Source organism: Drosophila takahashii, chromosome 3L, assembly GCF_030179915.1.
Source record: "Drosophila takahashii strain IR98-3 E-12201 chromosome 3L, DtakHiC1v2, whole genome shotgun sequence".
Lineage (NCBI taxonomy): Eukaryota > Metazoa > Arthropoda > Insecta > Diptera > Drosophilidae > Drosophila > Drosophila takahashii.
Window position 1 is genome coordinate 10189740 of NC_091680.1, and position 27961 is coordinate 10217700.

The 27961-nt window shown below is 43.3% G+C and overlaps 11 protein-coding genes across 11 annotated transcripts in view; 7 read left to right on the forward strand and 4 right to left on the reverse strand.

Moving 5' to 3' along the window:
* The window catches only part of LOC138911801 (alcohol dehydrogenase 1-like), a 176248-nt gene that overhangs the window by 78492 nt on the left and 69795 nt on the right, over nt 1-27961 (reverse strand). The window lies entirely within an intron of this gene.
* On the reverse strand, nt 355-828 carry LOC108069978 (uncharacterized). The gene is made up of 2 exons (XM_017160263.3): nt 764-828; nt 355-695 (listed from the first exon to the last, which is right to left on the reverse strand). The coding sequence occupies exons 1-2, from the start codon at nt 773-775 to the stop codon at nt 366-368; spliced, it is 342 nt and encodes a 113-aa protein (XP_017015752.2). The 5' UTR covers nt 776-828; the 3' UTR covers nt 355-365.
* On the forward strand, nt 6483-7561 carry LOC108069970 (cuticle protein 64). The gene is made up of 3 exons (XM_017160253.3): nt 6483-6498; nt 6672-6757; nt 6820-7561. Exons 2-3 carry the CDS (start codon nt 6746-6748, stop codon nt 7192-7194), a joined length of 387 nt encoding a protein of 128 aa, XP_017015742.2. The 5' UTR covers nt 6483-6498; nt 6672-6745; the 3' UTR covers nt 7195-7561.
* On the forward strand, nt 11295-12526 carry LOC108069972 (uncharacterized). Its single transcript, XM_017160255.3, has one exon. It carries the CDS (start codon nt 11305-11307, stop codon nt 11917-11919), a length of 615 nt encoding a protein of 204 aa, XP_017015744.2. The 5' UTR covers nt 11295-11304; the 3' UTR covers nt 11920-12526.
* Nucleotides 13336-14343, forward strand: LOC108069974 (uncharacterized). The gene is made up of 2 exons (XM_017160258.3): nt 13336-13539; nt 13599-14343. Exons 1-2 carry the CDS (start codon nt 13528-13530, stop codon nt 14148-14150), a joined length of 564 nt encoding a protein of 187 aa, XP_017015747.2. The 5' UTR covers nt 13336-13527; the 3' UTR covers nt 14151-14343.
* LOC108069975 (pupal cuticle protein C1B) lies at nt 16788-17426 on the forward strand. Its single transcript, XM_017160259.3, has 2 exons — nt 16788-16799; nt 16868-17426. The coding sequence occupies exons 1-2, from the start codon at nt 16788-16790 to the stop codon at nt 17345-17347; spliced, it is 492 nt and encodes a 163-aa protein (XP_017015748.2). The 3' UTR covers nt 17348-17426.
* Nucleotides 18244-19345, forward strand: LOC108069971 (cellulose-complementing protein). Its single transcript, XM_044394605.2, has 3 exons — nt 18244-18439; nt 18503-18766; nt 18851-19345. The coding sequence occupies exons 1-3, from the start codon at nt 18422-18424 to the stop codon at nt 19202-19204; spliced, it is 636 nt and encodes a 211-aa protein (XP_044250540.1). The 5' UTR covers nt 18244-18421; the 3' UTR covers nt 19205-19345.
* LOC108069973 (skin secretory protein xP2) lies at nt 20077-20815 on the forward strand. Its single transcript, XM_017160256.3, has 2 exons — nt 20077-20179; nt 20243-20815. Exons 1-2 carry the CDS (start codon nt 20162-20164, stop codon nt 20813-20815), a joined length of 591 nt encoding a protein of 196 aa, XP_017015745.2. The 5' UTR covers nt 20077-20161.
* On the reverse strand, nt 21299-21647 carry LOC108069979 (uncharacterized). Its single transcript, XM_017160264.3, has 2 exons — nt 21614-21647; nt 21299-21553 (listed from the first exon to the last, which is right to left on the reverse strand). Exons 1-2 carry the CDS (start codon nt 21620-21622, stop codon nt 21299-21301), a joined length of 264 nt encoding a protein of 87 aa, XP_017015753.3. The 5' UTR covers nt 21623-21647.
* Nucleotides 22805-23349, forward strand: LOC108069924 (cuticle protein 64). Its single transcript, XM_017160189.2, has 2 exons — nt 22805-22906; nt 22960-23349. Exons 1-2 carry the CDS (start codon nt 22805-22807, stop codon nt 23347-23349), a joined length of 492 nt encoding a protein of 163 aa, XP_017015678.2.
* LOC108069982 (cuticle protein 10.6) lies at nt 23975-24454 on the reverse strand. Its single transcript, XM_017160268.2, has 2 exons — nt 24443-24454; nt 23975-24376 (listed from the first exon to the last, which is right to left on the reverse strand). Exons 1-2 carry the CDS (start codon nt 24452-24454, stop codon nt 23975-23977), a joined length of 414 nt encoding a protein of 137 aa, XP_017015757.1.

A 27961-nucleotide genomic window follows, 5' to 3' on the forward strand; every position in this document is an offset into this window, starting at 1 on the left:
ACTGTGTATGCAACTAAGTATCACTGCAAGACAGAATCTAAAAAAGTGATTTTATATATGATTAGACGTCTAGATGACATGTTTTAATTTGAATGTTGCATTAAATACACATTTTTTAAATTTGATAAATATTAAGCAGAATGAACCAGAAATTGATTGTGGTTGCATACTTTTTCCTTGTACAAATTACCCCCCGTGGATCAAGTCATGGTATTGAGTGATTTAACAATACTGTGTTTGGTTTGTTTTTATATATTTTTACCTTGTCGCATTGTTGGAGAAAATTAAAAATATTAAAATTACGGAAAGTGATTTGTAGAATGAGGTTTGCTGCTGATAAAAAAAAAACCATTGTGGGTTCTACTCTACTTCAGGTAAATGCTGGGGTAACTGGCTCCTCCCCAGACTCCCGGCTCGTACCACCCGGCACTGCTGCCCGCGTAGCCCAGGGGGGCGTAGGAGATCGAGGTGGCCGGGGCATAGGCTGCCTTCAGGAGCGGAGTGTGGTCCACAATGGGGCGCCAGTAGGGACGCTTCTCGTGCACCACAGTGGAGCTTTGGTGGGAAACGGCGGCTGGCAGGGCGTAGTGTTCATATCCCACCACACTGGGTGCATACTCCACGTGCTCGTAACTGGGCAAATAACTGGGACGAGCCTGGATGAGGGCCACCAACAGTCCGCACAAAAGAAACACCTGGGGGAATATAAATATTGCTATAGTTACTCCTTCTTACTCCTGGTATCACAGCTATGGCAACTCACAACTTTGAACATCTTCGCTGGGTGAACTCTGCAACAATGTTTGGCAGTTGAAGAAGTCAACCGGGTTTTATATAGCCCCCGACCAAGGGAATTGGCTTCTTTACGTTAGAATTGGCACAAACAATCGAGCCATCATCTAAAATTTGTCTGTTTCTTTTTTTTGCTCGCTTGTGTTTTCTGCGTTTTTCCTCAACTAAATTCCCAGGCCCAGATGGCTCATTAGTGACCCATTTGGGCGTAACTGAGCGAGGCGAGGCTGAAACCGAAAGCCAGGCAGGCAAATAAACAAGCCAACTAAGCCACCCACCAGTGATACCTGCACCCACCCGATTCCCGTTCATTTCTTCTATTCGACTGGCTCTGCGACGGCATTCCAGCCATTAGCATAACCAAACAGGAAAACTCTTTTCCAGCCTGCTGCCTGACTGAGTTTTCCCGACTATTTTTGGGTGCCACCAACGCAAATCGTACACCAAACACCATATGTCGTTTGTGGCCCATTTTGGTAACTTTGATTTTAATTAACCATGAATGGCATACAGATTCCCAGCCCATTCGAGACGACCTTGGCTCTAATTTAATTAAGAAGAAAAACCAAAGCAGAAAAAAATACGTAGAAAAAAAAGAAACCCACAATGAGCTTGTTCAGAAGCGAGAGATTTAACAAGACGCTGACAGGCCCCGAAACGATTTAATCATTGGCCAAGTTGCTCTTATTGTTGGCATGGCTACTGCAGAATGCCATTGTTATTGGATTCGGTCCACTTTGGTTGCTACTTGGGCCCCCGGACTTCGTTTTCGGTCTGAGACAGCCAGAAAGTGTAAATCACTGCACTGTTTAGCAGTGGTTGGCATAAATCTTTGTCTTGCACTTACCGCCGAGTGTAATATTTCTAGCTGCACAAATGAAAAAAGTCGATAAAAATAAATAAATAAGTAAACAAAGCTATTTTGTGAGCTACGTTTTGGTTTTTCAACAAAACTCCATTTGAAAACTTTGGAATATTTGTAAGATCAAGTGTATACTTTTGAGCTGCTGTCTTAAAGTGAAGCTTGGTTTGAAGCTTTTAATGGTTTAATCAAGCTTTGTCTTTCTACTTAACCCATGATAACCTTTAGGTAGATTTTTAACCACATATAGGAGTAAATATATTTTGACCAAAAGCGAACGCAAGTGGAATTTCTTACAATCAATTAGACCCGGCCAAAGTACCAGCAAATATTTCAATCACTAAACAAAGCACTCAATTTGGCCTAATTTGGTAAAATCTTGAGGCTTAATTCCACAAGGAAATGAATGTTTCACCGAAGAACTGAAGCTTTAGTTAATCCATACCATTCCATAAACAATCTCCCAGTAATTGGAATATTGACAAATGGACAAGCGTTTTTAATAGTCTGGCTAATAGGAGTTGACTGTGTCCACTGGGACTGGCTCGAACTCAACTCGAGTCTGCATTTGTACCTGTATCTTTGAGGTTGTCAGCATGAAACATGCAACTTAATTAGCTGTAGTAACCAAAGCCGAGTCTCAGATATTTGTTGTAATTATGGGTGCAAGGTAGCAACACTCTGAGCTGGCCTTATCTGAACGTTATCGGTGCGACTCGGCTTTTGGCCAGGCTAAAAACAGCATTGAAAATCGCTCATACGCCATGTAATTAGATCTGTAATAGCCACATCCGCCTGCAGGCCTAAACGTTTGGGAAATGCCTAGTTAGGCCGGTTCTTGCAACGCCTTGGAGATTTTCTGTCAGCGCGTTTTTGTGGGGCGTGTGATCTGCATTGTCTTATTAATTTTAATGACTGAATTATACAAAACTAGACGCACAAGCAACTTTTTGCCGGCTGCAGCTTGCCAAAGCGCCAACAACTTCCTTGATTACACACAGAATTCGAAGTTGAGTTGAGCGGAGTTTGTAAGGCAGCCTGTTGTTGTTCTCAAATCGAATTCGTTTTGGCTTTGTTTTCTTGTAGTTATTTCGTTTTTTTCTATATAATTTACGTACATGAATTTAATGTTTAGCTGCGGCTATCATTAAGTCTAATTGACTTTTTATCGCTTATGGTGTTCTCAGCTTATTTCTGCTTTTGTTTGTGAGAAATCCGAAGCAGAGCAAACTTGATCAGCAGATTGGCAGTAGTTCATAGAGCGCGACCTAGGGATGGTAAATTAACATTGTGTCTAAAATCTAAAATCTGGAAGTATTCAAAAGAAGAATAAAATAAAATAAAAATTTTATTGGCGCCCGAATAGGGATACGAGTCATTGCCTCTGCTCGGGCGCCAATGCAGTATAACACATGTTATATTATCATCGCGTTTGGATTCCAGGACCAAGATAGAATTTAAAAAGAAGAAATTCAACCGATTCAAAACATAAAGGATGAGATGGCGGCTTATTAGGGATATGAGTCGTGACTATTCGGTCCCTGTTCGGGCGCCAGCACAATCTTCAGGCGAATCTAAAACTCGTGATCGATTGATTTTCCCACCTCTAACTTAGATATAGATACTACCCTCACAGGTGTGCAATCATGCTTGGATCTCGCCCAGTAATTTGATTTCAGCACAAGTTCAGGGTGAGTAACCACACAAGTCACCGAATTGCTCTAGAGCAATCTCAGATTGGACAGCAAAAAGTGAAAGTCAAATTTGATGCAATAGAACTTATTGGATTTCTACAACAATGGCTATACAAACATTTGAAGAAAAGGGGAAGGCGCTGTGAGCGCCCACACGGGAACTAAATTCAATTAAAAAGCACTAATCGAGTAACGAATTATTTCGGACAGCCCCTCGCATAAATCTCAGCAACTGGGAGTCAAACGATTTGCATACAATTTGGCGACACACAACTTTAATTTACGAGCGCCAAAAGGGGCGTGAGTTGTTCAACATGTTGTTGTTGCTTTTATTTTCGGTTTTCATTTGTTATTGTTACAACTGAAAATCGGAGACACTGAGCTCCGATTTAACTACTTAATTATGAAGCAGATTTCGGTCTATTTGCATTGGCAGTCTCGAGAGCGAACGCTCAGTGAAGCTGTCAAATGATCTGTGACCAAAATTGTTTTAGCATGCAGCGGGCCGATCAAAACAACAAATTTGCTACAAAAACAAACGCTTTACGTGCCATGAGGCACATTGCGCAATGTCCCCGTACAAAAAGAACTTCAAAGCGAAATGAAACCGAGTTTGCAAATGATAATTGTTGGCCCAACCTCGAGGCAGAGCTGAAGGTAAAACAGTAGTCGCAAGAAGGGAGGAGGTCGGCTGGGGTAAGTCCATCTAAGCTCACTTTAATTCCATTAATGAAAACTCTGCTCTCTGCTGGCCAATGTGTTTTTCTAGAGCTTTTCGCAGCGTTGCCTGGCTGACATTTGCTTTATCGAAGGTGGGAAAACAGAGCGCTGATTGGTACCCTAGAAACATAATCACGGAATGATATTTCAGACTCATTAAAGAATTAACTGGAAATAATGTTAGTATCAACAAAACGATTTCAGAATGTATAGAATCTATAGATATGGAATTTGAGGCGGAAATGATACCATTATGATATAATACCAGTCTTTACATGAATAGTTTAAAGACTAGATAGTAAGTAGTATCTAAAATGTATTTTTTAATTGTGTGACACATAAAGTAATGCCATTTTATAAAGGTTTGATCTCATTTCTGAATGTTTTCCAGGGTAATTAACTAATCAACAAAAATTAGATTTTTTGCCAGCCATTGTTACAGTTTCGCACTTGGCAGTTGTCGCGGTTTCTCTTGGTATTAATCATTATAAAACGTGTAATTGCCGGGGTTTTCGCTGTACAGAGTACACATTGTAATGTAAGTGAGCACGACATTGTGACAAAGGCTGGGGTAAGCACGACCTTGACCGAGTGGCGACCAACATGTGGTATACTTAATACTTAATTGGTCATACTCGAGTCACAGCCAGCAATCCGCAGATGGGAGTCAGCTATGCAAATTGCCATCCACCCAACCGACAATTATGTAAAACTATAACTATAACGAATTAAATAATAACTTTTTGCGGTCATATGCTGGCCTAACAAATGCAAGTAAGCCGAACTAATCGCCTCTGCTCCATTTGCGAATTCCAGACCCCCTCTCCCTCCGAATTGTGAAATTTCCTTAGCCAGAATTCGCCAGACAAATTTCAGGTCCGACTATTTCCCCAGAAAAATCACATAAATCACGAAAGGAAAAATATTGAGTTGAGCCACGAGTGGAGTTGGAAAATTGACGGCTTTTAATTTCGACTTTTGAATGATTTGTTGGCAATCAAAGTATTTTGGGCGTCGCTTGGGAAATGCGAATCCAAGTCAATCGACTATATGGATTGGATGGTTGTTGGCCAATAGAGGCACACAAACAGAATGCAATTGGGAGGCCATTAAAATGCAATTACAGGCCACCGGTGGTCAGCTGCGGCAATCGGAACCAGAGCCACAAAAACGCAGGCCCAACCGCCGAGTGGGTGGCTGTTTTGATTTTTGGTTTTGTGGCTGCCAATCGATCGATAGCCACGCAATTTGGCATCCTGTTTGGTGTCAATCAAGCCGCCTTCGATTTAGATTTATGCGACAATTCGGTTAGCATTTGCATAACGCCCCGGGTCGCCAATCACGAGGTGTTGGCTTGGTGAAGGGTAAGTCCGCCTTAGTTTGAGATACTTCAGATTTTAGATTTTCGGTTTAAGCCCCGTTGATATGCAGATTTCCCAGGGTCAAAGCCGAAGAATTGTCGCCATCGTAATTGTTTATTGATCTATGGGTAATAAACTTTAAGCCGCGCTTTGTTCGCCCTCTGAGAACTCGGACTTTGATAAAAGTCTTCGACACAAAACACCGATTCAAGGTTCGAGGCAGGCATTTTGCAATTCTTTTCACGCCACGCGTTCTGGCTGATCTTGTGATTTGATTTCTAAAGTTGCCAAGGAATTAAGCATGGCTATTAGGAAATCTGGCAGGCCATTCGAAATGCGGCAAATATGATTTAGTTCTGTTTGCAATTGATTCCGCTCCCTCCACCCAAGTTACGCATACGCCATGTGTGCGCGATAACAAATCAGTTAAAAATTAATGCATGCAAAATATAGGCGAACCAGCTGCCGACCAGTGGCCAGTGGCTACCACCGAATGACCAACTGCACCAATCTCCACTCTCTGTTTGTCAGTTATTAAAGTGAGTAATTTTTCATGGACCACTTGAGTCCATTTGGTGCGTGGAGAGGCAGCTCCGATTGATCATTTGCATGCGGGGAACAACATTTTCCACACCTACGGATCTCTATATCTGTAATGAGCTGTCAGTCAGTCAATCAGCTGATTGATAATCCAGTGCGTGTCTTAAGTCTGCTTTTAGAAAGGATTTACAGATTTACAGATATGCTTAATGGGCTTACAGGATTTTTCACTGAATAATATGGTAGTTAATATTAATTATTTATTTTAATAACTGAAACTAAAGTTATGAGGCTGTAAAACAAGACTTAATAGCCAATTTACAGCTCAAATTACAGTACAGAACCAGAATAAGTACTAGAATTTTCTCAGCTGGAAACCGCTAGAAAACAATTGTTCATTTCCACACCAACATGAATGGAAATATAAAAGTTTCCGTTAGAGCCAGCAGATTGCTGACAAAAAAAGATATGTACAAATTGAATTAAATGCCCATGGAGGTTTTCCATGAAAAGCTGGGATTCGTATTCGGTAAGTCCGATCCCAAGTCGCCGCGTGACTGATCTCTTTCGCGATCTGCTGGTCGGCAAGTGCACAAAGCTTCGGCTCTCGGCGCTGAAAGGGGCGTGTTTACTCTCCCTCTCCGTCGCTCTTTGGGCCAAGATTTGTCAGAATATTTCTCATGTTGCGGGTATAAATAACAGGGCAACTTGAGACGTCTAAGCATAACACACTCAGCTCTTCAGTCAAGAAGTCAAAAAGCCAAAACACCAGCAAAATGTTCAAACTGGTAAGCGCAGGATAAAAAGGATAACTCCCCTATGATGGATTATATTAATATTATTTTCGCAGATCGCTTTCATCTCTGCCCTGTGCGCCGTGGCCAATGCCGGAGTGATCTCGCCCTACAGCCATGGCTATGGACTGGGCTATGGAGCTGCCCTGGCTCCTGCCTATGCTCCCGCCGTGATCTCGCACGCCCCGATCATCAAGAGCTACGCCGCCCCCATTGTGGCCCACCCGGTGGCCACCTCCTATGCCAACACCTACAAGGTGGCCACCAAGGCCTACCCGGTGGTCAATGCCGCTCCCCTGGTGCACGCCGCTCCCCTCGTCCACGCCGTTCCCGCCGTGCATTCCACCTCCACCTACCACGGCTCCTACGGCGGCTACGGCAGCTACGGACTGGGCTACTCCGGCTACGGACATGGAGCCTATCTGCACTAAGGATCTGGCTGAGTTATACGATACCAGGCCCCGTTGACGAACCCCCGAAGTGAGATATTCCAGCCGATAATTCGCATTTTGCTGCCGTCAAAGTGTTGAACTTGCATTTCGTAGTCAGAGGCAGAGAAAATATATCGGGTCAATCCCCAAATTGTGTACAAAAACACCCCTCGAAAACCCAGAAGACCACTTGGAGACGGAGACACTTAGAGAAATAAGGATAACTAACGGAAGGCGGCGAGAGAGCGAGAGAGATTGAATTCGAAAGAAGGATCAAGTTTCGTTGATTTGGTTACAACGGTGCAACTCAATGCACCAAGGCTTCAGCACTTTCTGTAAATAAACGATAAATGACTCTAAAAACGAATGTAAATGATTTTTAATTATCGGGAATTGCAACTAAATTGTAATTTAAATACTATTTAAGGTCCTTATCTGTCCCAAAAATGTTTAAAAAGGTAATTTTGGGCAAATAACACCTAGAGAACTAATTATATTATTGCTATAAATGCGGTATAAAAAAATACTTCTTCTTTAGAAAGGTGTAATGGGAAGACATATTTTCATTTTGGAAGCTAATTTATTTAAAAGGATTATTTATGATCTTGATTTAATTTTGGTTTTAAAAACTCTATTAAAAAAATGGTTCTCCCAAAATTAATTTCACTGCTTAAATCTTAAAGAGCTATTAATACCCAGCTAGTGCTGAATTCGATGATGATTTATTTATATTTATACAACATCTATGGAACTAACGTGTGAACTGAACACTTCTAAGTGTTTTTATAAGGATTCCAGATCGAATTGCTCGTCGTGCCATCACGAATATTTCACACCCAACGGGTTTTTGTATTTCAATCAGCCAACTAGTAATTCACCCCAATCATACCCCCACATTTCGACTCCTATTCAGCATTCAATTGCACTTCAAATTAATTTTACTTGAGCAACTCGCTCGATTCATATCGACTCCATTCGACTCCCGTCGAGTGTTTTGAAATTTCGAAGGAAAAAACAAAATAGCGAATAAATTGTTTTATTGCAATTTGCAACGCCTGGCCCAGCCCACTAACGCCCCTTTCCCCCTCTTCATCAATGCAATTATCATTGCGGAGAGACGAAAGACTCAAGCGACAAACGCGTGCGCCTGTCAACAGGTTGACCAGTGAAAAGTGCGTTGAAATAGATTTTTATTAATGCTCGGCCAACTGTCGCGGCTAAATGCTTTTTGCCCAGTTTCGTAAGTGAAAAATTGCAGCACATCAAGAGCTGCTGAGAAGTGAATTGAGCCACTTAATTACCTTTTCAACCAACCAGCTGATCCTGAAAAAAAACGACCATAATTCAAAGGAAAATTGAAAAGTCGTGTATTAATATTTGCCCGGCGGCTGCGAAAATCATTTGGAAATCAATTTACGATTTTACTCAATAAATGTTATTTCGCAAAGTAAAAATCTTGTGCTGAAGGGTGGGGTTACTAAATATAAATATAATTCATAGCGCCCAATAACAATAAGCCATTGTTGGCGGCTCTTCGACCTTGACAACCAGCTCCGAGTTTAATTTGTCTCAGTTCAGTTCGGCATAAATTATGTCGCCTGTTCATAAAGCATGTCTTGCTTATAGTTATGGGCTTATGGAGACAGCATTACCGTTAGCTAGTCAAGCGATAATTTGGCAACAACCTTGAGGGATTCGCAGACAAAGGTGGGCATGTGCTTCCTACATCTGCGGAGGCCATTGAATATTCATTCGAGCCCGTCGCTTGACACTAAGTGGATGCATTTCTGTGGCAGGTGCTCTCATGGCACAGTTGCAGCTCTCAGCTGTTTCCCACAACCTCGCGAATGCAACACACACCTGTTGTTTACTCGCCGCTCCTCAGATTGAGTGGAAAGCCCAAGTACCGAATTCTAAACTTCCCTTTTGAGTTTTTCCTCTTAGCCCAAGAGTATGCTGAGCTTAATTGAATTATTCAAGCGGAATCGGATTTGCATTTCGCTTTGCTGCTGCTCTGCATTATTAACAAGTCACTGATTCGACGCAGGGCAAGGACCTTTGGCAGGATACCAGTCTTTAATTAAAACCTGCATTGAAGCCACAATCTCTGGAAAGGGAAAAACTGGTCAGCGAGCGTGGAAAATTAATTCCAAAGGCCGCAGGAACTGCTGCTACTGGGGGAAATGCACACGTTTTCAATCTGACCTTGACCAGGACATTGACACGAAGGGAGCTAAAGCTACCCATCCACCCACCCACACTCGTAATTATTTACTTGTTATTTGTAAGAAGGATTTGCAACGGATAATTAAATGCAGCTGTGTCCTCGGAGGTCCTTGCATTGAGTTCAACGACTGTGGATGAGCAATATGGTATAAATATTTTGGGATGGGTGTAATATAAATTCAAAGCAAAGCAAATAATATTCGTAGCATATTTTCCAGCCCACATTCAAGCAGTATGCTCAATCAATTGAGTGAATCAAATCAACGAAAACTTCAAAAGCTTGCAACAAAGTTTTTCCGAGGAGGCGAAAACGCGCAATTGTCGTTGGCAAACACGTGCAGCGATTTAGCACGCATTACGAGTACATTACAATGCGGCTCCAACTCGAGAGCACCTGTTGCCAGCGGCGGTGGAAAATCGGTGGAAAATCGTCGGTGAAAATCGCGGGGGGCAACCACTCGAGGGGCTTGCAAACTCAAGAGCTGGGCGTGTGCTCCACTCAGCGAAGGCAAAGGCAAAGGGAAAATCTTCGGGGAAATTCCCGCTTTTAGTGCCCTCTTTTCGGTTCAGCGAAGGTGAACATATCGATTTCTGATTTAGCCACTTTGTTATGGTAATTTCACTGGCTTCCCACTCCGCCCATTTCCATTTTCCCGTTGTTTTGTGTTGACAATTTCGATGAGCGCGTGTCGCGCATTTGGCAGCCAATTTAATTGGCCACCCGTGCGGGAATTTCGCCTGTTTACGACAGATTCTGGAGCTGATTTTATGGGAGCAGTAGCAGTAGCAGTAGCTCACTTTCGGGCAGCTGCGAGGCGCCTCGAAATGCGCTGCCAACTTTCGGGGTTTTACCAGCTAATTGAGAGCTTCGAACCTGGCTTTGTTGGCGGCGGTAATAAATCGACTTTTAACTGGCGTGTGATATTTTGGCATTTATATTTCGGCAACGGCCATCAATCAGAGTCATAAGGCATAAAAAGGTGCCTGGAACGTGATCGCAATGGGTTTCTTGTAGCCGCCGGTACTTGCTTGTTTTTCTTCTTATTTTTTTATTTGCAGCTGGTGGCGGCAGTAAAAGTTGCATTCGTAAAAGTTATCCATGGATTTGGGTGTGTAAAGTGCACATGCTTATAGCTTCTGTATATTTGTCAGGATTAGGCTGATTTTGGTATTTGGATTTTGGTATCTTGGAAAATCTTAATACATCGTTTTATATATTCAGATCAATGATTAAAGATGATTTGAAATAAGGAACGCTTCTGTCAGTAATCAGTAAAATTGGTTATTGGTTTCTTAATTATACAATTGGACTATAAATTCATAATTTAAATTAAGTTGACCACCAGGGCGTCAAAATACTCAAGAATTAAATATATATTGTCGTGACAACAGATATTATTATTTTAAAATATTGGCAAACATTTGTGGTATGCACTCACCCTAATTAAACCCATTTAAAGTTTCGACCATCGTCGGCTCCTCCGAATTTCCCTTGAGGATGGGGCATTGCAAAACTTGTCGCATGCATTTGCCGCACGATTCGCTTGTCGATTGCACGTCGTGCGCAGATCCCTTAATGGAGTTTTTATATATCGCCTCCTCTAGTTTCCAGACCGCCCCCGCCTCCTCCGCCCCCGAAATCAGCATAATGTAAGCGACGCAACTCGGATCGAGGTATATAAACCTGCGATGGTCAACAGAAATCGATTCATTACGTGTGAAAGTGTCGCGGAGAAGTGACTTAATACGGAAATCGAAAACGGAAGAAAGCTTAAGGAGAAAAAATGTTGAAAATTATCAAAGCAAGTGAATGAAAAGTGATTTTGGGTGTTTATTTTTAATAGATTATTTTCTTATACCTAGAGTGTTTTATTATGTGTTCTGATGTGTCTTGGTTCTCCTGCTCTGGGTAGCTTCCTTCATGGTCCATCGACGGTTGGAGTTCCTGTGGGAGTTCCAGTTCCTGTGCCTGTTCCGGTTCCCTCTCCATTTCCGGTTCCTGCTCCAGTGGCAGTTCCAGCTCCAGTTGCTGTTCCCGTTCCCGTTTCGGATACTGTGACAGTGCCTGCGGCCTATAACGTTCATCAGTCATTTGCCTATGGATCTACAGATCACTATGCTCCCGCTCCTCAAGCGGTCTTCAAATATTCAACCTCCTATGCTGCACCACAGCCGGTTATCAAATACTCCCTAGGAGCTCCGGTAACCACCACCACCACCACTTACACGGGATTTGCTGCACCACCGACTGCTCATTTTGCAGCACCACCACCACAGGTTCAGTTTGCAGCACCACCACAAGTTCAATTTGCTGCACCACCGCCTCCACAGTTCGTGGCCAGATATGCTGCCCCGCCTACGGGCTACCAGTTTGCAGCTGCCCCCTCTTACGGAAGATATAAACTTCACTTTGGAGCACCTCCACCACCATCTCATCATCATTCTCCAGCCGCCGTCTACGGAGCTCCCCCGGCGACATTTAGCACTCAGGGCTGGTAACGCGAGATACCGAAACCCCAACCCCAGATGGGCCCCCAGCTCATTATGCATAACTATGAATGATAATTTCCTCAAATTAGCAATTAATTAAATCTAAATAATGTTGTTATGTTTCGTATTATCCGCGACTCGTGAATTTATGCGAAGAACGCGGAGCGTAGCGATTTAATTATGCTTATATCTTAAGCCCATAAATAATTCAGTTGTTTTCATGGCTTCGAACCGTTTTATTTTGGCTCCGCCAATTTTGGCCAAAGGCGAGGCATGACACTGAGATTGGGCCCAGATGAATACCGCCAGATATTCCGCTATTATCTCCGATAACTTCTGACCAACTGACCTAACTCAACGAACGAAAGAGAGCTAGCGGACTATCCATCAATTGGGTCAACAGTTTAAACTTTAAAAAGCTTTTGAGTTGAAAGATAGACAGCTTGATTACACCTCAAACATTGGCTTTGCATAAATAAATCAAGTAAATTGACGATTTCCGCATTCAGAGTTTGAATATTAAATAGGTGTCATATTTAGTTATCAAGTAATAAAAACAAAAAATGCTTAAAAATTAAAAATATATAATTGTGTTTATACGATAAATATTAATAAATATAAATATTAATACAATAAATTAATTTCAATTTATGTATTCATTATGCATGGCAATATTCCCATAAAAAAAAAAATTACAGTTCCTAAAAATATATACTTATGCCACAAAAATTATTTCCATCTATAAAATAATTCCTTAACAAATTTTTATAGTCACAACCGTCTACCCTTTTTTTCTCAGTGCCAATTAAAATTAGATGCGCATAGATTTTGACCAAGTCCCACCGGCTGAGGTCAATCTTTGACGAGAGACCCACACAGAAAGAGCGGCAATCAAGCGCTGAGATTTGATATGGACAACAATCGGGTCTTTAGCATGCAAATCTCGCACCGCTCCGCCAAAGTCCTCCGTTTTGGTTGGGGGCTAATGGCTTTTTTTATGTTTGTGCGGCATTTCTGGCTCCTGTCACATGACGCTCGATTCAATTTGTGTTTAATAAGCTCAAATGCCGTCGACATGCCTGAGGTATGCAGAAAAGTGTAGAACAGTGTTGGCGGCAAAAGGGGGACTTGCGAAAAACATATATCATACCCCTCTGCTATTTAGCAACCTTAAGCCACTGCTAATTTGAGTAGTTGCATAGTTTGGATGCCAATAAAAATGACCAACATTGATTTATATGCAAGGCAGCCAAATATCAATATTATCAATAGACAAAACTGCCCGGCAACAGCTTTGTTAAGCCACGGGCACAACAAATAAACAAAGTAAATAAACAAAGGCAACAAAATGCCAAAAAGCTTCGTCTTGGCCTGCACTCAAGTGTTGGCTGGAAGCCATTCACGAAGAGTCAGGCCAGCAGAAGACCTGAAAAGAGTGACGGAGAGAACCGATCGCAGCTCCTCCATACGCATATAAAAAGCATCTTCAGCTGGCTCACCAATTTTAATCAGCTGCCAAAGCTGCGCCAGCGAACATCAACGAACCAGCGACCCGGCTAAATAATATATATTGTTTTTAAGAACTAGAACTGAGAACTTCGGTAAAAGTGTTGTGAAATGGCGCCCAATGTGAGTGCTTTTGTGTGTGAGAATATATACGGTTTAATGCCACTAAAAACCTCTTTTAGTTGACCTGTGTGTGGATTGTACTGCTGCAATTGGTGGGCCTGGCTCTGTCGGATGTCTCCCATTTGGATTACTCGATTACGCCCAGTTCCCAGCTGGCCTACTACCATTATCCCGCCCCCAGCCGACAGGGAGTTCAGCGGACCCAGAGAACCCAGTATCAGCAGACCCAGCAGTATCCCCAAGTGGCCCGTCAGTTCGCCGAGCCCGCTTTGGAGCAGGCTGCCTTCACCCAGGCCCTGACCAGCCAGGGCTACGTATTTGGAGCACCCTCGGCTTCAGCTCCAGCTGCTCTTCAGGTGGCTCCACCGGCACCACTGCCCCAGCAACTGGTAACCAGACCTTCAGGATCTGCGACAGGTCGCTCCATAGGCTCCTCCTCCTCCTCAGCGGCCGTGGATGCCAACTCCCTGAATCTCAAGCTGCCCGTGCCCTTTGGCTTTACGCCCCTGAATGTAGCCCAACTGCCACTGCAGGCCGGAGCCCCCTATGCCAGTGTGCCCCGTACCACAGGGCTCACTTCCTACGGAACACCGCAGATCCAGAGGCGCTAAACTAATCCCCAGAATTTAGGATATTAATAAATTTAAACGAGCCAGAGCCATCCCGACTGATCATCAAACTGCGATGACTTCTGCTCTTAGTGAATACACATTGATAATAATAAACTTGCCATCTAAGCTTAGTCTTTTCGGTCGAGTCTTGAGTTTTTATTGGCCATTTTTTTGTATTTGTCTCATTGCCATCGATGGAGACTGCATTTGCATAATGCCTTGAAGGTTGAGACGCAGACACAACAAAGAGGTTTACACCTTTCACTCTCCTCCGATGGGTTAATAGTGTTAGCCATATTTACATACACACAAATCGGGCCAAGAGATCTCATCTCATAATGAGACCTTAAACTTGGCATTGGAAATGGCTGTGAAAACAAAAGAAATCGAGCCAGCGACTAAGTTGTGACGTATATTTATGAAAGCCAATTAAAGTCAAGTGTCATTGATGAGGGTCTGGGAACGGAACTGGGAACTCAGAACTGGGATCTGGATCTATATATATATTTATTATAGCAAAGGGGATAGAACCTGCTTTCCCGCGAAAACAAAAACAGGAATTAGAATGTGATCTGCATAAATTTGGCTTTCGAAAATCCATTAAACCAAACGGTACTGACGACAGTCAAATAATTCTTAAGGGGGATAAAGCTTCTGAAGCGGCTCTAAATCAGCTTGCAGTCCAATTGAAAAAGGTTAACTAGGAAGTGAGCGGATAGCACCAGTGTGAAGTGGAGTGCTGAAGACAAGAAGGTGATGGCGATGATGATGGGTAGATATATTTCCGTGCTTGACTCACCGGAAAATTGGCGCGTCATCGGTCGAGAATTCCAGTCCAGAAATTGTCTTGGCAAGTGAGCGAGAGGTCAGCCTTTGAGTTGGACTGTACCACCTGTGGTTCAACATTGGATCACTCCGATCAGAAGTGGCGGCAATGCGGATACAGAATACAGAATACAGTTACATGCGTGGGGCAACTTGATCGCCCGATTGCCAGACAGCATATATATCTCGCCCTCTCGACTCGTCATCGCAGAAGACCTTGAGATCGGCGTCATCATCGGTTCGGATTCCAGAAGCAGCAAATATATAGCGACTTTCAAGTTGCTCTGTCCATGTTTTTAACAATTGTCATGTTAATAATCCAGATAAAATTCTTTCTAGCTTAGTAATTAAATCCATGTATTAATCTCACAAAAATTGGTTAGCTATAGCATCGCTTATAAATGAATAGCATCAATAATTATGTGATAGTTAATCTTCCTAGATAAATTGTGATAATAAATTTGCAATAAATAATCAGAAATATCTTCCAAAAACACCCCTTCTAAATATACAAAAAAATCATTTTCCATCACTTTTTAAGTTATTTTATTTTAATTTTAAGAAAAATCTGAATTAAACTCCTGAACTGAATGACTCCTTTAAATTGTAGTACCTATCTTTTTCCTGGATAATCCTTATAAATGCAATCTCCGTTACATTGTAAGTTAATTTTTGGCTTCCTCGTTAGTAAAGGAAAAGTACTCGCCTCGTAAAGAGCACAGCCATGCAAATCGCAGGCCAACAAGCCATCAGATATCAGATGACGACGATGCTGCTGACCAGGCCAGCACGTGACCGAAAGAGCTGCGATGGCTCATTAAGTCGGCAAGCCGGTTTCGACTGCTCGATCACTCGGTCCCTCGCCCTCTTACCCTCTCACCCCTTTGGCCAATTAAACCGTGCCGAAATGATTGAGCCAGCCACATCACATCCTGCGGCCAGTTGGCGTCAAGGTCAGGTCAACACGAAAACAAATGAAGCTCCGGCGGCCAGGATGAGAGGGAAATTTACGACCGCCTTTTATTGGCAACTCGGCGAGCCATTAAAAAGTGAACTAATGAGACATTTAGTGGGGCGGAATTGTGGCCTAGAGGGGGGCGACGAGTTTAATAGCCAATTTGGCTTAGATTGCGGCCAATTCAATGCAAGGCGGCGCACATTGATGGCCCAAACAGACTGCAAATTACGCACAGACCGCCCGGCCACCGAGGGACTCTTCAACTGCATACAAATGTCGATCAGTGCACTGGGAAAAAATATATAATTTAGATAGAAATTTAAAAAATAAATACATAAAAAAAAAAAATGTTGAAAAAATATGTTTCTTTGGTGGAGAAAGTTAGCCTAAATTAAATGTGGGTTAAATATCTTTTATGGGGAAATATAATTTATGAATTTTATTTTAGAATTTTAAAAGATAGAATTTTTCTTATTTAAAACGGATTTTAAATAATTTTTGTGCCTTTAAATTCACTGTAAACTCATTGCTAGATTATATTAGCTAGTTAGATATATCCAATGTTAAATCTATAATTTCTCCGAGTGCCTTGAACAAATCCAAACGACAACTTGGACAACTTCCGACAATACATTGGGCAATTGAAGGCGGAGCACGTCTTGGCCAAATGGCGATCATGTATGCTACTTGGCACTCGACCAGGTTAACCAGCTAAAGAAGAAGCGACCAAAAATCGGCTCAGACAGAATGTCCCCCAAAGAGTACGGATATGGGCACGAGCTATATAAGCAACTGGGCTGGCTGCAAATGAACATTATCGCTCAAGAGCTTTAGACAAACCCAAGCACAGCAAAATGTACAAGTTTGTAAGTTGATAAAGGAGTTCCCTAAAAAAGGAGGTTTAAATTTTAACTAATGAATATTTTTTTTCCAGTTGGTTCTCGCTGCCCTCATCGCCTGCTCTGCGGCCAAGCCAGGAGTTGTGGCCCCACTGGCTGCTCCTCTGGCCTACGCCAATGCTCCTCTGTACGCCGCCGGCGGCAGCAGCCAGGTGGATGTCCGCAACAACTACGACGGCACCCTGTCCTCCTACACCACCGCCCCCTTTGAGTTCACCGCCCCCTACTCCAGCCGCTATGTCTCCGGCATCCCAGCTGCCCCCGCCGTGGTGGCCAAGTACACTGCTGCTCCCGTGGCCGCCGCTTACTCCGCCCCTCTGGCTGCTCCCGCTGTTGCTGCTCCTCTGGCCGCTGCTCCCCTGGCCGCTGCTCCTTATGCCACCCCCTATGCCGCCGCCGCCTACTCCGCCTACCCCTACGCCTCTCCCTACGCCGCCCCCTACCTGGCATCGCCCTACGCCGCTCCCTACGCTGCTCCCTTCGCCGCTGCTGCTGCAGCTCCAGTGGTGGTCTAAGGACACTCCCATAAACCAAACCAAACTATAGACAATTTTTGTAAACAAACTTGAAATAAATAACGAACAAACAACTATGAAAACCGGATTTTTTCTTTCATTCAAATCATAAAACCATATCCCTTACAATCGGCATTCGAAAAATCCATTCTTCACATAAAAATTAAGATTTTGGATTTAATAATATTTCTGTAAATAAGTAAAAATTCCGAAAAAATTTATTGATAGAAAAATGCTGCGCACTTACAATTTTTAAATCTTTCATGAGATGTAGTCTTTCTCAGAGAAAGAGTTATTCTCATATTCAAATTAATTATTGCTAAGCTTTTTTGAGAACCAGTTATAAATCTTGTCAACATTTTATATTGCTTTTCAATTTACACTTAATTAAATGTATTAAAAAAGCCTTTTCCTTTCCGAATTTATCATGAATTGATTTTTTTATAATTTTAGTTTTTTTAAAAAAATTACAATTTACAATTTTTTAACAATTTGTGCATACAAATGTTCGCACTGAGGAGACAAAATGTACTAAATAGGTTATAAATTGGACTTAGTAAAGTTCAAACTGCAGAAGTTAGTCACACAGTGTGTAAACAACATTTGTTGTGATTGCGTTGTCACCTAAGGCGCAATATCGATTGTTATTTATGGTCAAAGCAATATTTATGGGTTATCATAATCATATGCCACTTATGGGGAACTGTCAATGCCTGGGCTTGGTTTGGCCTCATGTTATATAATCTTGGGCCGTGCTTTCGAATCGCCCAAGAAGTTATTGGCCCCTTCATGGCAGTCGCAGTCACGACTTGCTGACCAACTAAAGGGGCCTGGGTTACCTCACCTCGAAACGAGCCAAATTCAAACCAACCCATTGAACTGAGTAGGCCAAATCGGCGACGAAAGTGAAGAAATGCAAGTGCAAGTTGTTTGATTGAAGACCGCCTCAATTTCGCTATAAATATTAATGGAATTCGAAAAGGGGAAGTCATTAACAGCCGAACCAACAGGTCGAGCACATCGATCGAGAAGCTACTCCCCCAAAGAAACCGAACAGCAAATCCCCCAATCAAGATGTGGCAACTGACATGGGTGAGGATTCAAGGAGGACTTTTACCCAAGGGCTTTAAATATTAAATTTACTGATCTCTTTAGACCTTCGCCGTGGCTTTCCTTCTGGTGGGTGGTGAGGCTAAACCCACCCATCCCTTCAATCACCACTTTAACCACTTCGATCCTCATCACCTGGGACATTTTGATGGTCATCATCTGAACCACCTGGATTCCCTGCACGCTCTGCCGCACCACCTGGATTATGCGGTGCAGGAAACGGCTCTTCCTCTTCCTCCGCCGGCTCCTCTTCTTCCTGCGGTGGCTCCACCACCGGCTTTTGCTCCTCCACCACCGGTCTATGGTCCTGCACCACCGGTTTATGGTCCTGCACCACCCGTTTTTGGACCTCCTGCACCTGTATTCGCTCCAGCTCCTCTATTACCCGCTCAGGCACCACTTTTACCCGCTCCTGCACCACTTTTACCCGCTCCTGCACCACTTTTACCCGCTCCTGCACCACTTTTACCTGCTCCTGCTCCTCTTTTACCTGCTCCTGCATTCCTGCCAGCTGCTGCACCACTGCTGCCAGAGTTCCACGTGCCCAGTGTGACCCACCAAGTGCTGCCACCCGTCCTGGAGGCGGTGCCCTTTGCACCCACCTATCGCGCCATTCCCGGACCCAAGACCACCACCCACCGAGTGTCCATCGGCTACGCCTTCCCCAAACTGCTGGCCGCGCCTCACGCCCACCTGAAAGCCCTGCCCCTGAAGTTCGCCCACCACCATCATCACTCGTTGTGGTGATGAATCCTCACGGATTACGGAATCCTCACCAAAGAGTCATTAAAGTCAGCTAGAAAATGTTAAATGTTAATATACACGTACCTGCATTACAACATAATTTATCGAATAAATATAGTACAATAAAACGAAAATTCAAGTGAATTACATTTATTACGGTCTTAAGCTTTGGAAATGTCTGAAAGACAGATAAACATTCTTACCAAAAATAGAAAACCCATAGAATGTACACAACTACGGATGATAAAATCATAGGCAGGCCAAAAATTAGCCAAAATACACATATTTGATATCTGATTCAGACTCTCATTACGAACCAGACGCCTCGTAATGTCGCCAAATGGGGTTTCAGTTATTCGGCTAACAAAGTAATGGTAACACACATACACACACCGATAAAAATGCTGTTAGTGAATTTCCAACTGCACGCAACAAGAAATCGAATCAGAAATTCCAGACACAAAACCCGGCCCAAACACGCGACAATTGTTGCAACAAAAAAGCATACGAAAAAGTGGCAATTCAATTAAATGATTTTAGCCAAGGGAGGCAACACGTTTTTTGGGTGAATAATTGCAGCTCATTTGGCCGACACCACCCACCGAAAAGTAAGCCAAAACCCAAACTGTCATAAACTGGGGGGAAAAAACGAAATCTTGCCCAATATTGGCCTAGGTTATGGTCGGGAATTGCGTGCAATTATGAAAGTTTTTTGGGGGGCGATCGACGTAAGAGGCGACCGATTGGTTATTAAGTACACATATCGGCCCGATCCAGCAATGCCCTTCATCGGGCCCCCATATAGAAAGTCTTCCAAGGTGTTTTCGTATGCCTGGCCACCGATTACCCGAGGGCTACAGAATTATAAAAGCGTTGCTTGGAGCTCCGTTTGATATCACAGTTCAGTCTGCCCTCAAGCTAATCACACCTAGCCAACCCGAACCCAAAAAACCAATCAAAATGTTCGCCAAGATTGTGGTGAGTTTGGAAGGATTCTCGGTTTAATCTCACAGGATATAATAAATACTATTTCGTTTCCAGCTCGTTGCCCTCTGCGTGGCCTCTGCCCAGGCTGGTCTCCTGCCTTTCCATGCTCCTGCCCCCCTGGCTGCTCCTCTGGGAACTCCCTTCGCCGCTCCTCTGGCTGCTCCACTGGCTGCTCCTGTGGCCACTGCCGGCGTGGTGGCTCCCTATGCCTCCAGCTTCAATGCCCACCGCATCAACCACGCCGTCGCCTACCCAGTGGCTCCTGCCCCAGCTCCAGTGGCCTTCGCTGCTCCCGTTCCTGCTCCTCTTCCAGTTCCTGTGGCTGCCCCAGCTCCAGTGGCCTTTGCTGCTCCTGCTCCCGCTCCCGTGGCCTTCGCTGCACCTGCTCCTCTGCCAGTGGCTGCTGCCCCTGCTCCCGTTGCCTTTGCCGCCCCCGCTAAGGTTGGATTTGGACCCTTCGCTGCTCCCGTGGCCGCTCCCCTGGGATTCGCACCTGCTCCGGCGCCTGTGGCCTTCGCCGCCCCCGCCAAGTTCGGATTCGGACCCTTCGCCGCTCCCCTCGCTGCTCCAGTGCCAGCGCCCCTGGCTGTGGCCCCCAAGTTCGCCCCCGCCCCGTACTTCTTCTAAGGATTCAGCCGCAGGATCACCCAACTCACCCACATCCGTCCTATTAGCTTGTAGAACTAGCCCAAATCTTCATACCCAGAGAGCAGCAATGCTTGGCGAATAAACAATTAAATCATTTATCAATTTATTTCAAGACTTTTCCTGGGGCGATTTATATGATCGGTTTTCGGTGATATTTCCTATCATAGCTACCTTGGGATATACCTCCAATAACCGTTTAGCAGATGATTAATGTCCAGCGAGATTAAAGCCTTCCGGTAAAATATAGGTGTAAAATATCACTTAAATGTCTTTTTTGATATATTAAAGTTAATGAATCCAAAATGATTACTTGGCATTAAAGCAAAAATCACTCCTTATTTTAGTAATCAAGAAAAGAGTTTTCCATTCCTTTAGCCAAAAGCCATACAATTTTACCTTAAAACTCTATTTATTTTATTATTATAAGATATATTTCAGTATACATTTTCATGATAACACCAGCTAGAACCTCTTATTCTTCACATGACCGATCCGCTGGAAGAGTGGAACATGTTCGTAGGGCGTGTGCGAAATGGGCACGGAATCGTAGGTGACGTGGGCAATCTTGGTGAGAGGTGCCACGATGGTGTAGCCAGGATGCTGATCCAGTTCCTGGGGCGTGGAGGCCACCGGCAGAGGATGATGATAGATCACGGGGTGGTGGTAAATGACCGTGGCGGTTAGGACCCCACTCAGCAGGGCGAAAAAAACGAAAACCTTAAAAACAAATGAGAGATAAGATTTGCAAAGGGAACTCTGAGAATCCAACCCGTTTACCTTGAGCATTCTCTGGTGATATTCTGGCTGGGACTGCACTTGGACTAAACTGAATTCAGCCGAAGGCCAATCAATTTATAGGCTCGTCTTCATCGCTGGCTTTCCGTTCCTCTTTTAAACAGTTAGGAACCGGTTGACAATCCCCTGGAATACTGAAGTGCTGAGATACCAACTGCATTTCCTTCGCCACCAGGGAACCTGTTGCAACATCCACTTTATAGTGGGAGCACTACTCCACTTGGCCTTTTGTCCCCTTCTCTTCCGAGAAACCCGTTTTCAAGTTCAAGTTTAAAGCGTCCACGCCGAAGATTGTCAAAGAGTCAGTGACTCTTTTGTGCACTTAATTATGGCATATCGTTGGTTTTGTTGTCTTACATTTCTCTGTTTTTGTTTGTTTTTGGGTTGTGAGTTAGTTGGTCGCACGTCTTTGGGTTTTGCCTTTGTTTCCCCGTTTTTATAGTCGTTTTTTAAATCTAATCATTGCCCAATCTTGTGTTTTTCGTGCTATTTTATGTTTCTTTCGGAGGTGTTAAGAATTGATTAGCCTGACTTTATTCGGCTCTTTATGCTTAAGCTGTTATAATCGATGTTTTGAGCTTTATACTAGGGCATACCCTATATAGAATCCGGTTTATAAGTTTTGGATGTTGTTTTTGTTACTCAACCACCAAATTAAACGTACGATTTACATTTGTCAATGGGTGTTGATTAATTTAGCTAAATGAAAATTATAATAAAAGATAGGTATAGCATTTTTGAATATTTTCTTTATTTATGTTCTTATTTATTATCTTGAAAAACAGCATCTTAATATATAAATAAATATATACACAAACATCGAAAGCCCATTGACCCCAAGTTCTCAGTCAAATCATGTGATCTGATCAGAGTCACATGAATGAAACGCTGGAAAAGGCCACCCACTGGATTTAGACTGCCCACAGGCCAAAGAAAAAACTGGAAGTGGAACCATTGTGGACTGGTAAATGCCAAACTCGATTGCAGATTATACAATGGAGGTCCAAAAGGCGAAAAACAGGTGTCGGAATTTGATTTTACTTGCAGCGGCTAAGGATGGTTTTGTGGCACGCCGCTTACTTGGGCAACTTGTCCAGCGAATTAGAGTACTTTGTGGCCACTGTTCATTAGATCATCGATGTCCATGTGGGGATGCAATCCGTTGCACTGGGAATGGGTATAAAAGAGCCGCGTTGGGATCGAAGGCAGCAACACTATTGGTTCAGCCTCCCCAGCAGCAGCAGGAAAATTAGCCACAGCAAGATGTATAAAGGAGTGAGTAGCAGAAGGATATTAAAGGATAATTAATTTATATATTTAATTTTTAGATTTTATTTGTGACTCTGGCCTGCCTGACGACCTCCATCCTGGCAGCTCCTGCTCCTGAACCTGCTCCTGCTCCCGCTCCCTCGCCCAGCATTGGATTCGGACATGGCTACGGTGGATACGGCCTGGGATTGGGCCTAGGCATCGGGCACTACGGAGGACTCTATGGCGGCCATTACGGCGGACACTTTGGAGGAATCGGGCTGGGACTGGGCTACCATGCACCCATCATCTCCAAGACGATCATCGGCAAGAGCTATGGCCTGGGCGGCTATGGTTATGGCCTGGGCCACGGATATCTCGGAGGCTACGGACACGGACTGTACGGAGGACACGGTCTGGGTCTGGGCCTGGGATACGGACTGGGCTATGGCTACGGCCATGGTTGGTAGAGGTGCTCCAAGGTCCAGTAATCTCAAGCCACTTCAAAGTGTGGAGCCACGACGAGCGTGCAACATGTGAGAGTTTTCAATCGAGTCATTTACTTCGCAGTACCCAAATCATTACGATAGCCTTAATCAGTCAATCACTCAGCAAGTCAATAAATCAATAAAAACAAAGCAACAAATATACACAAGAAAAATTGTATTATTGATCGTTCGAAATTATTTATGGATTTTAGGGAAAACTTTAGATATATAAACTAAGCAGAATATAATTTTCTTTTGTTTTTAAAGAATTTTTTTTTTACATTTCACAATGATTGGCTATGTAAAATCCCACAATATTTAAAAAACAACATTCCCAAAAAGAATGTCTTTTAAGTATTTTTAACCCATTAAAATAAAAACCTTTGCTATTCCAAAACACTTGTGACTGATTTTTTTAAATTCAAACGAAATTTATTTCCACATCAAACCCACACTTTACAATCTGATTTTTGATAATTTGATATAATTTCACAAATCTCTACTATATCCTCTCTCTCTTTTTCTCTGTGTATTTTACTCCTTATATCTCCGATCCAAACGAAACGAAAGCAATGCAGAAAACGATGATGTAAGGGCTGGACAATCCTTACCAACCATGCGCCAGTCCGTAGGAAGGAGCAGCCAGGGCCGGATAGGCTGACTTGTAGCCCAGTCCCAGGGGAGCAGCGAGAGGAGCATGAGCCAGGCCCAAGGATCCATGGGCCAGACCCAGAGGAGCATGAGCCAGGCCGAGGGAGCCGTGAGCCAGGCCAATGGGACCATGTCCGTAACCCAATCCGTAGGTCGAGATGGCGGGAGCAGCCAGAGGAGCGTGTGCCAAGGCCGGGGAAGCATAGCTAATCCTGGGGCCCAGGAGGGAGGGAGCGGCCAGGGCGTGTCCATAGGAGATGGCCGGAGCAGCAGCCAAAGGCAAAGCCGGAGCAGCTAATCCACCCAAGTATCCCGGAGCGGCAGCAGCGCTGGCCAGGCAGAAGGCGGCGAAAACGAACTATTTATTTGAAAAAAATATATTGATATTAAAAATCATATTTTAAGGACTTTCGCCTAAACTTACGTATTTGAACATTTTAAGTTTTGGTTGCAAGTTGAACTCGTGGCAAGAACACAAAGCTGAATAATGCCGCTGTCTAAGGCACAAATGCTTTTATAGCCCAAAGACCTGGCCGAAAATGTTGCACGAGAACAGATCCAAGCCGGTGGCCCAGAGACTTTTACTTTTGTTCAACGGAGAGACTCGGCCCAAGCGAAAAAAGTCCCAGAGAGCAACATGCAAAGCTGGCCTGTCGAGTATCGAGATGGCGATAGAGGCCTGCGACCCGCCAGAGAACCGCATTGCCCCGCCCCAGACAACGCGGATGTTTGCCTGGGCTGAGATTTGGCCATACCCTTTCAGAGGGTGTTGTAATACTAAGCAGGAAATTCACTAAAACCTAAATTATAAGTTATTATTAAGTATCCAGTGGGAACCATGTAAGTAAGGGTTTTTATAATAAAACACTAAGGGCTTACGGATTTGGAATTTATTGTTGCATACTTTTAGACACCTTTAAAGTGATTTAAATTATTTATTTCATTTTCCATAAACACACAGCACTTATACAATTAAGTTATTATTCCTAGTAAAATGTCACAATCAATATGATTAATTTTCACTCCGATTTTTTATTCGTCTAAATTATAAATTTAATTTCCACTCAAAGAGCATTCCCACATCGATCAGCGATCACCCAACTTTGTTGTTTGATTTTGAATAATTTCTGATAAATTTGTTTTTGGTCTATTTACCTTATGCCGCAGCCGCGACAAGGTGTGTGTGAGAAAAACTTAAATTGCATTTTGTATCTTGCCTTATTCGGTTCTTTTATGCATTTATTTTCCTGCAGCCAACAAGTTTCGCTTATTCCGCCGTTTAAAATCATTTAAATGAGCCGCTACGAATGCGTGCGGCTATTTGGCTGGTAGAAATTTTCGCAGTAAATGCTCGAGCATTCAGAGCCGAAGTCTTAATTACAACACAGACCGGCAATGAATGGGGCGTGGCGGCTACACACCTGTGCGTAAAACCGAAGCAAACCAGATCCGCCCCGCGATCGTTTTATGTGGGCCAAAATCGACTCGCAGCTCGATGTGCGTTTAGAACAATAACCGATCGCAGGCAGGGGCGTGGGCAAGGTCGTTCTTTGTGCGGCGGCGGCGGGGGGATCCTGGGCCCAGCTACGCCTCTGGCGGAGGTAACTTATGAACTGGTGCACCCATAACTCATGCGACAGCAGCAACAACGCCGAAGGAACTGCGGCTGCCAGTTAATTGCCAGCGACCCACTCTATGCATAATTTTACAGACAGCGCTTTACGCAAGCCCAAAGCACTTAACACTTATGAAAGGGGCGGGGCTCGGAAAGGGGGCCAAAAAGGGGTCGGGGACTCGCTCCAGCACTTGTTGAAATCCCCGCCCTGCAGGCGATAGTCAAACTAAAAATACTCGCTTGGTTTTAACACTTTCTGACCAAGATATTCAATGTGCAATGAGATTTGTTTGATTAAAAATATTATAATTAAATAATAAGTCAGAAAAAAATATGGGGAGGTATACATATAGATGATGTGTTGATATCCAAAAAAATATATATTTTATTTCTATTTATTTATTTTTTATTCACAATTTTAGTATTTAAAGTTATACTTAAATTTCTAAATATTAATCAGATCATTTTTAAAAGTTAGATACAATTTTAATATATAAATTCTTTATTTTAAATTATAATGTAGGACCAAAAGGGTTAATGAGAAGGCTTAGCCTCGTCCAGAAAAAGCCTGCGGGCGAATGGAAAGGCAAAAAGCCTGTGACAATAACAAGGTGGTCTAAAAGGGGGGTAAAAGGGGTTCCCAATGCGTAACTCGAAGGGGATTTGCATTCGCATACGCCGTGTGGGCGATGGTGATGTTGATGGCGACTCGACTAGCCGAAGTTCTCCACCCGATTCGCGCTTTTGGGCTGTAAATCAAACTTGCCAAGCATTTCAATTAAGAGCCTCCTGAGATCCGGCTCTACTTGCAGTCGGTGCCTTGCTGATATCTACACAGTGCGAAAAATCGCTGGCAATTAATTTTGTGGCACTTGTGCAACACAGCGATTAAATCAAAATGCAATTTATTGGGCACCCGAGTTGAAATGCGAGCGCTCACGGATCGGGTTTTTTTTACTTTTTATTGATGTCTCCGCAAGTTGATCGCAGCAAGTTCTAATCGACGCAGACTCGCCATTATCGTTTCAATGCTCTCGAATGACAGTGTACAACTGTCAATTAGACAAGATTGTTGTAATCGCCCGAGCAGTCGCTAAACAGCGGGGGGTAATTATAGCATATGCCTCTGGGAGTCTGCTTGTTTGTAAAGTGGATATGCGTAAAGCTAATTGGAGGTAACTTAGATTTATTTAGGAGGAGCAACTAAGATAAACGGCAATTTATCTCTCCATAATATAAAGAACAAGATGGATCGCTGTACTCGAGTACCTTCAATGTACCTCAGTTGAATGAGCGTGAGAGGGACGAAGAATTCATTATTTTTTCATAACTTTTCAATGATTTACAATTTTACAATAAATTTAAAACGGTTAAATATTTATTTTCATTTTAAATTATTTATTTATTTATTTTTACTTTAAAATATACCTTACCTCTAACAATAATTTTCTGCACTACCCAACTGTAGCCTGGGAAACCAAACGCTTAAGTGCAATTTCTGGGGCTTCGGCAATTAAAAATCACCGCGTGTTTTGCGAGGTGGTGAGCCACCTTATTAATGGGGCGTGACCATCAAGACAAAAGGCTGTGTTAAAATTTTAATTTAATTTTCCGACTGCAGCCACAAACAAGTAAATTAGCTACAAGAAGTGCAGCTACTCGTGTAGGAGGCAGGGGGGCGGGACAAAAGGCGTTGAAAACATCGAAGTGCTTTTCAAATCAGCGACTCAAAGACTTGAATTAATTTGCAAAATTTAGCTTTAGTTAAATGTCGTTCTCTTGATTTGATTTTCATACTTCTCGCCGGTCGCACGAGGCGTATGATTAATGCCAAAGTGGCCAGGGCGTGACTTCATTTAACTTATTGATTGCTTGTGATTCGTAAAATGCAATTTAAGCGGCGCCATTTAATTGAGTGCACTACTCGCAGTGGCAGTGCCACAGCCAACCAACCAACGACCTCTGAGCCTTTGCACACGCAACTTGCAATCGAAATGATAAACAATGCCGCGAGCTGTGGCCATATAAACTATGAAGGGCCAGGGTGATAATGGGGTTCAAACTGCGAAAACAAAGCTCAAGGACTACGCCGAGAAACGTGGCAAAATGTCGATGAACCGGAATAACACACACAGAGCCAGGCAAGAGTTGAAAACACTCTTTGAGGACACTCTGTCATATGGTAAATATTTAAGAAGGATAGGGATTGGTCCCGGCAAAAGCAAAGTTAAGTAATGGAAAATATCAGATAAATCGAGATTTCGATTTAAAAAAGAAGTAAAAGCTCAATTAAATGAAGTGCTATACTAAAATAGTATTAAAATAGAG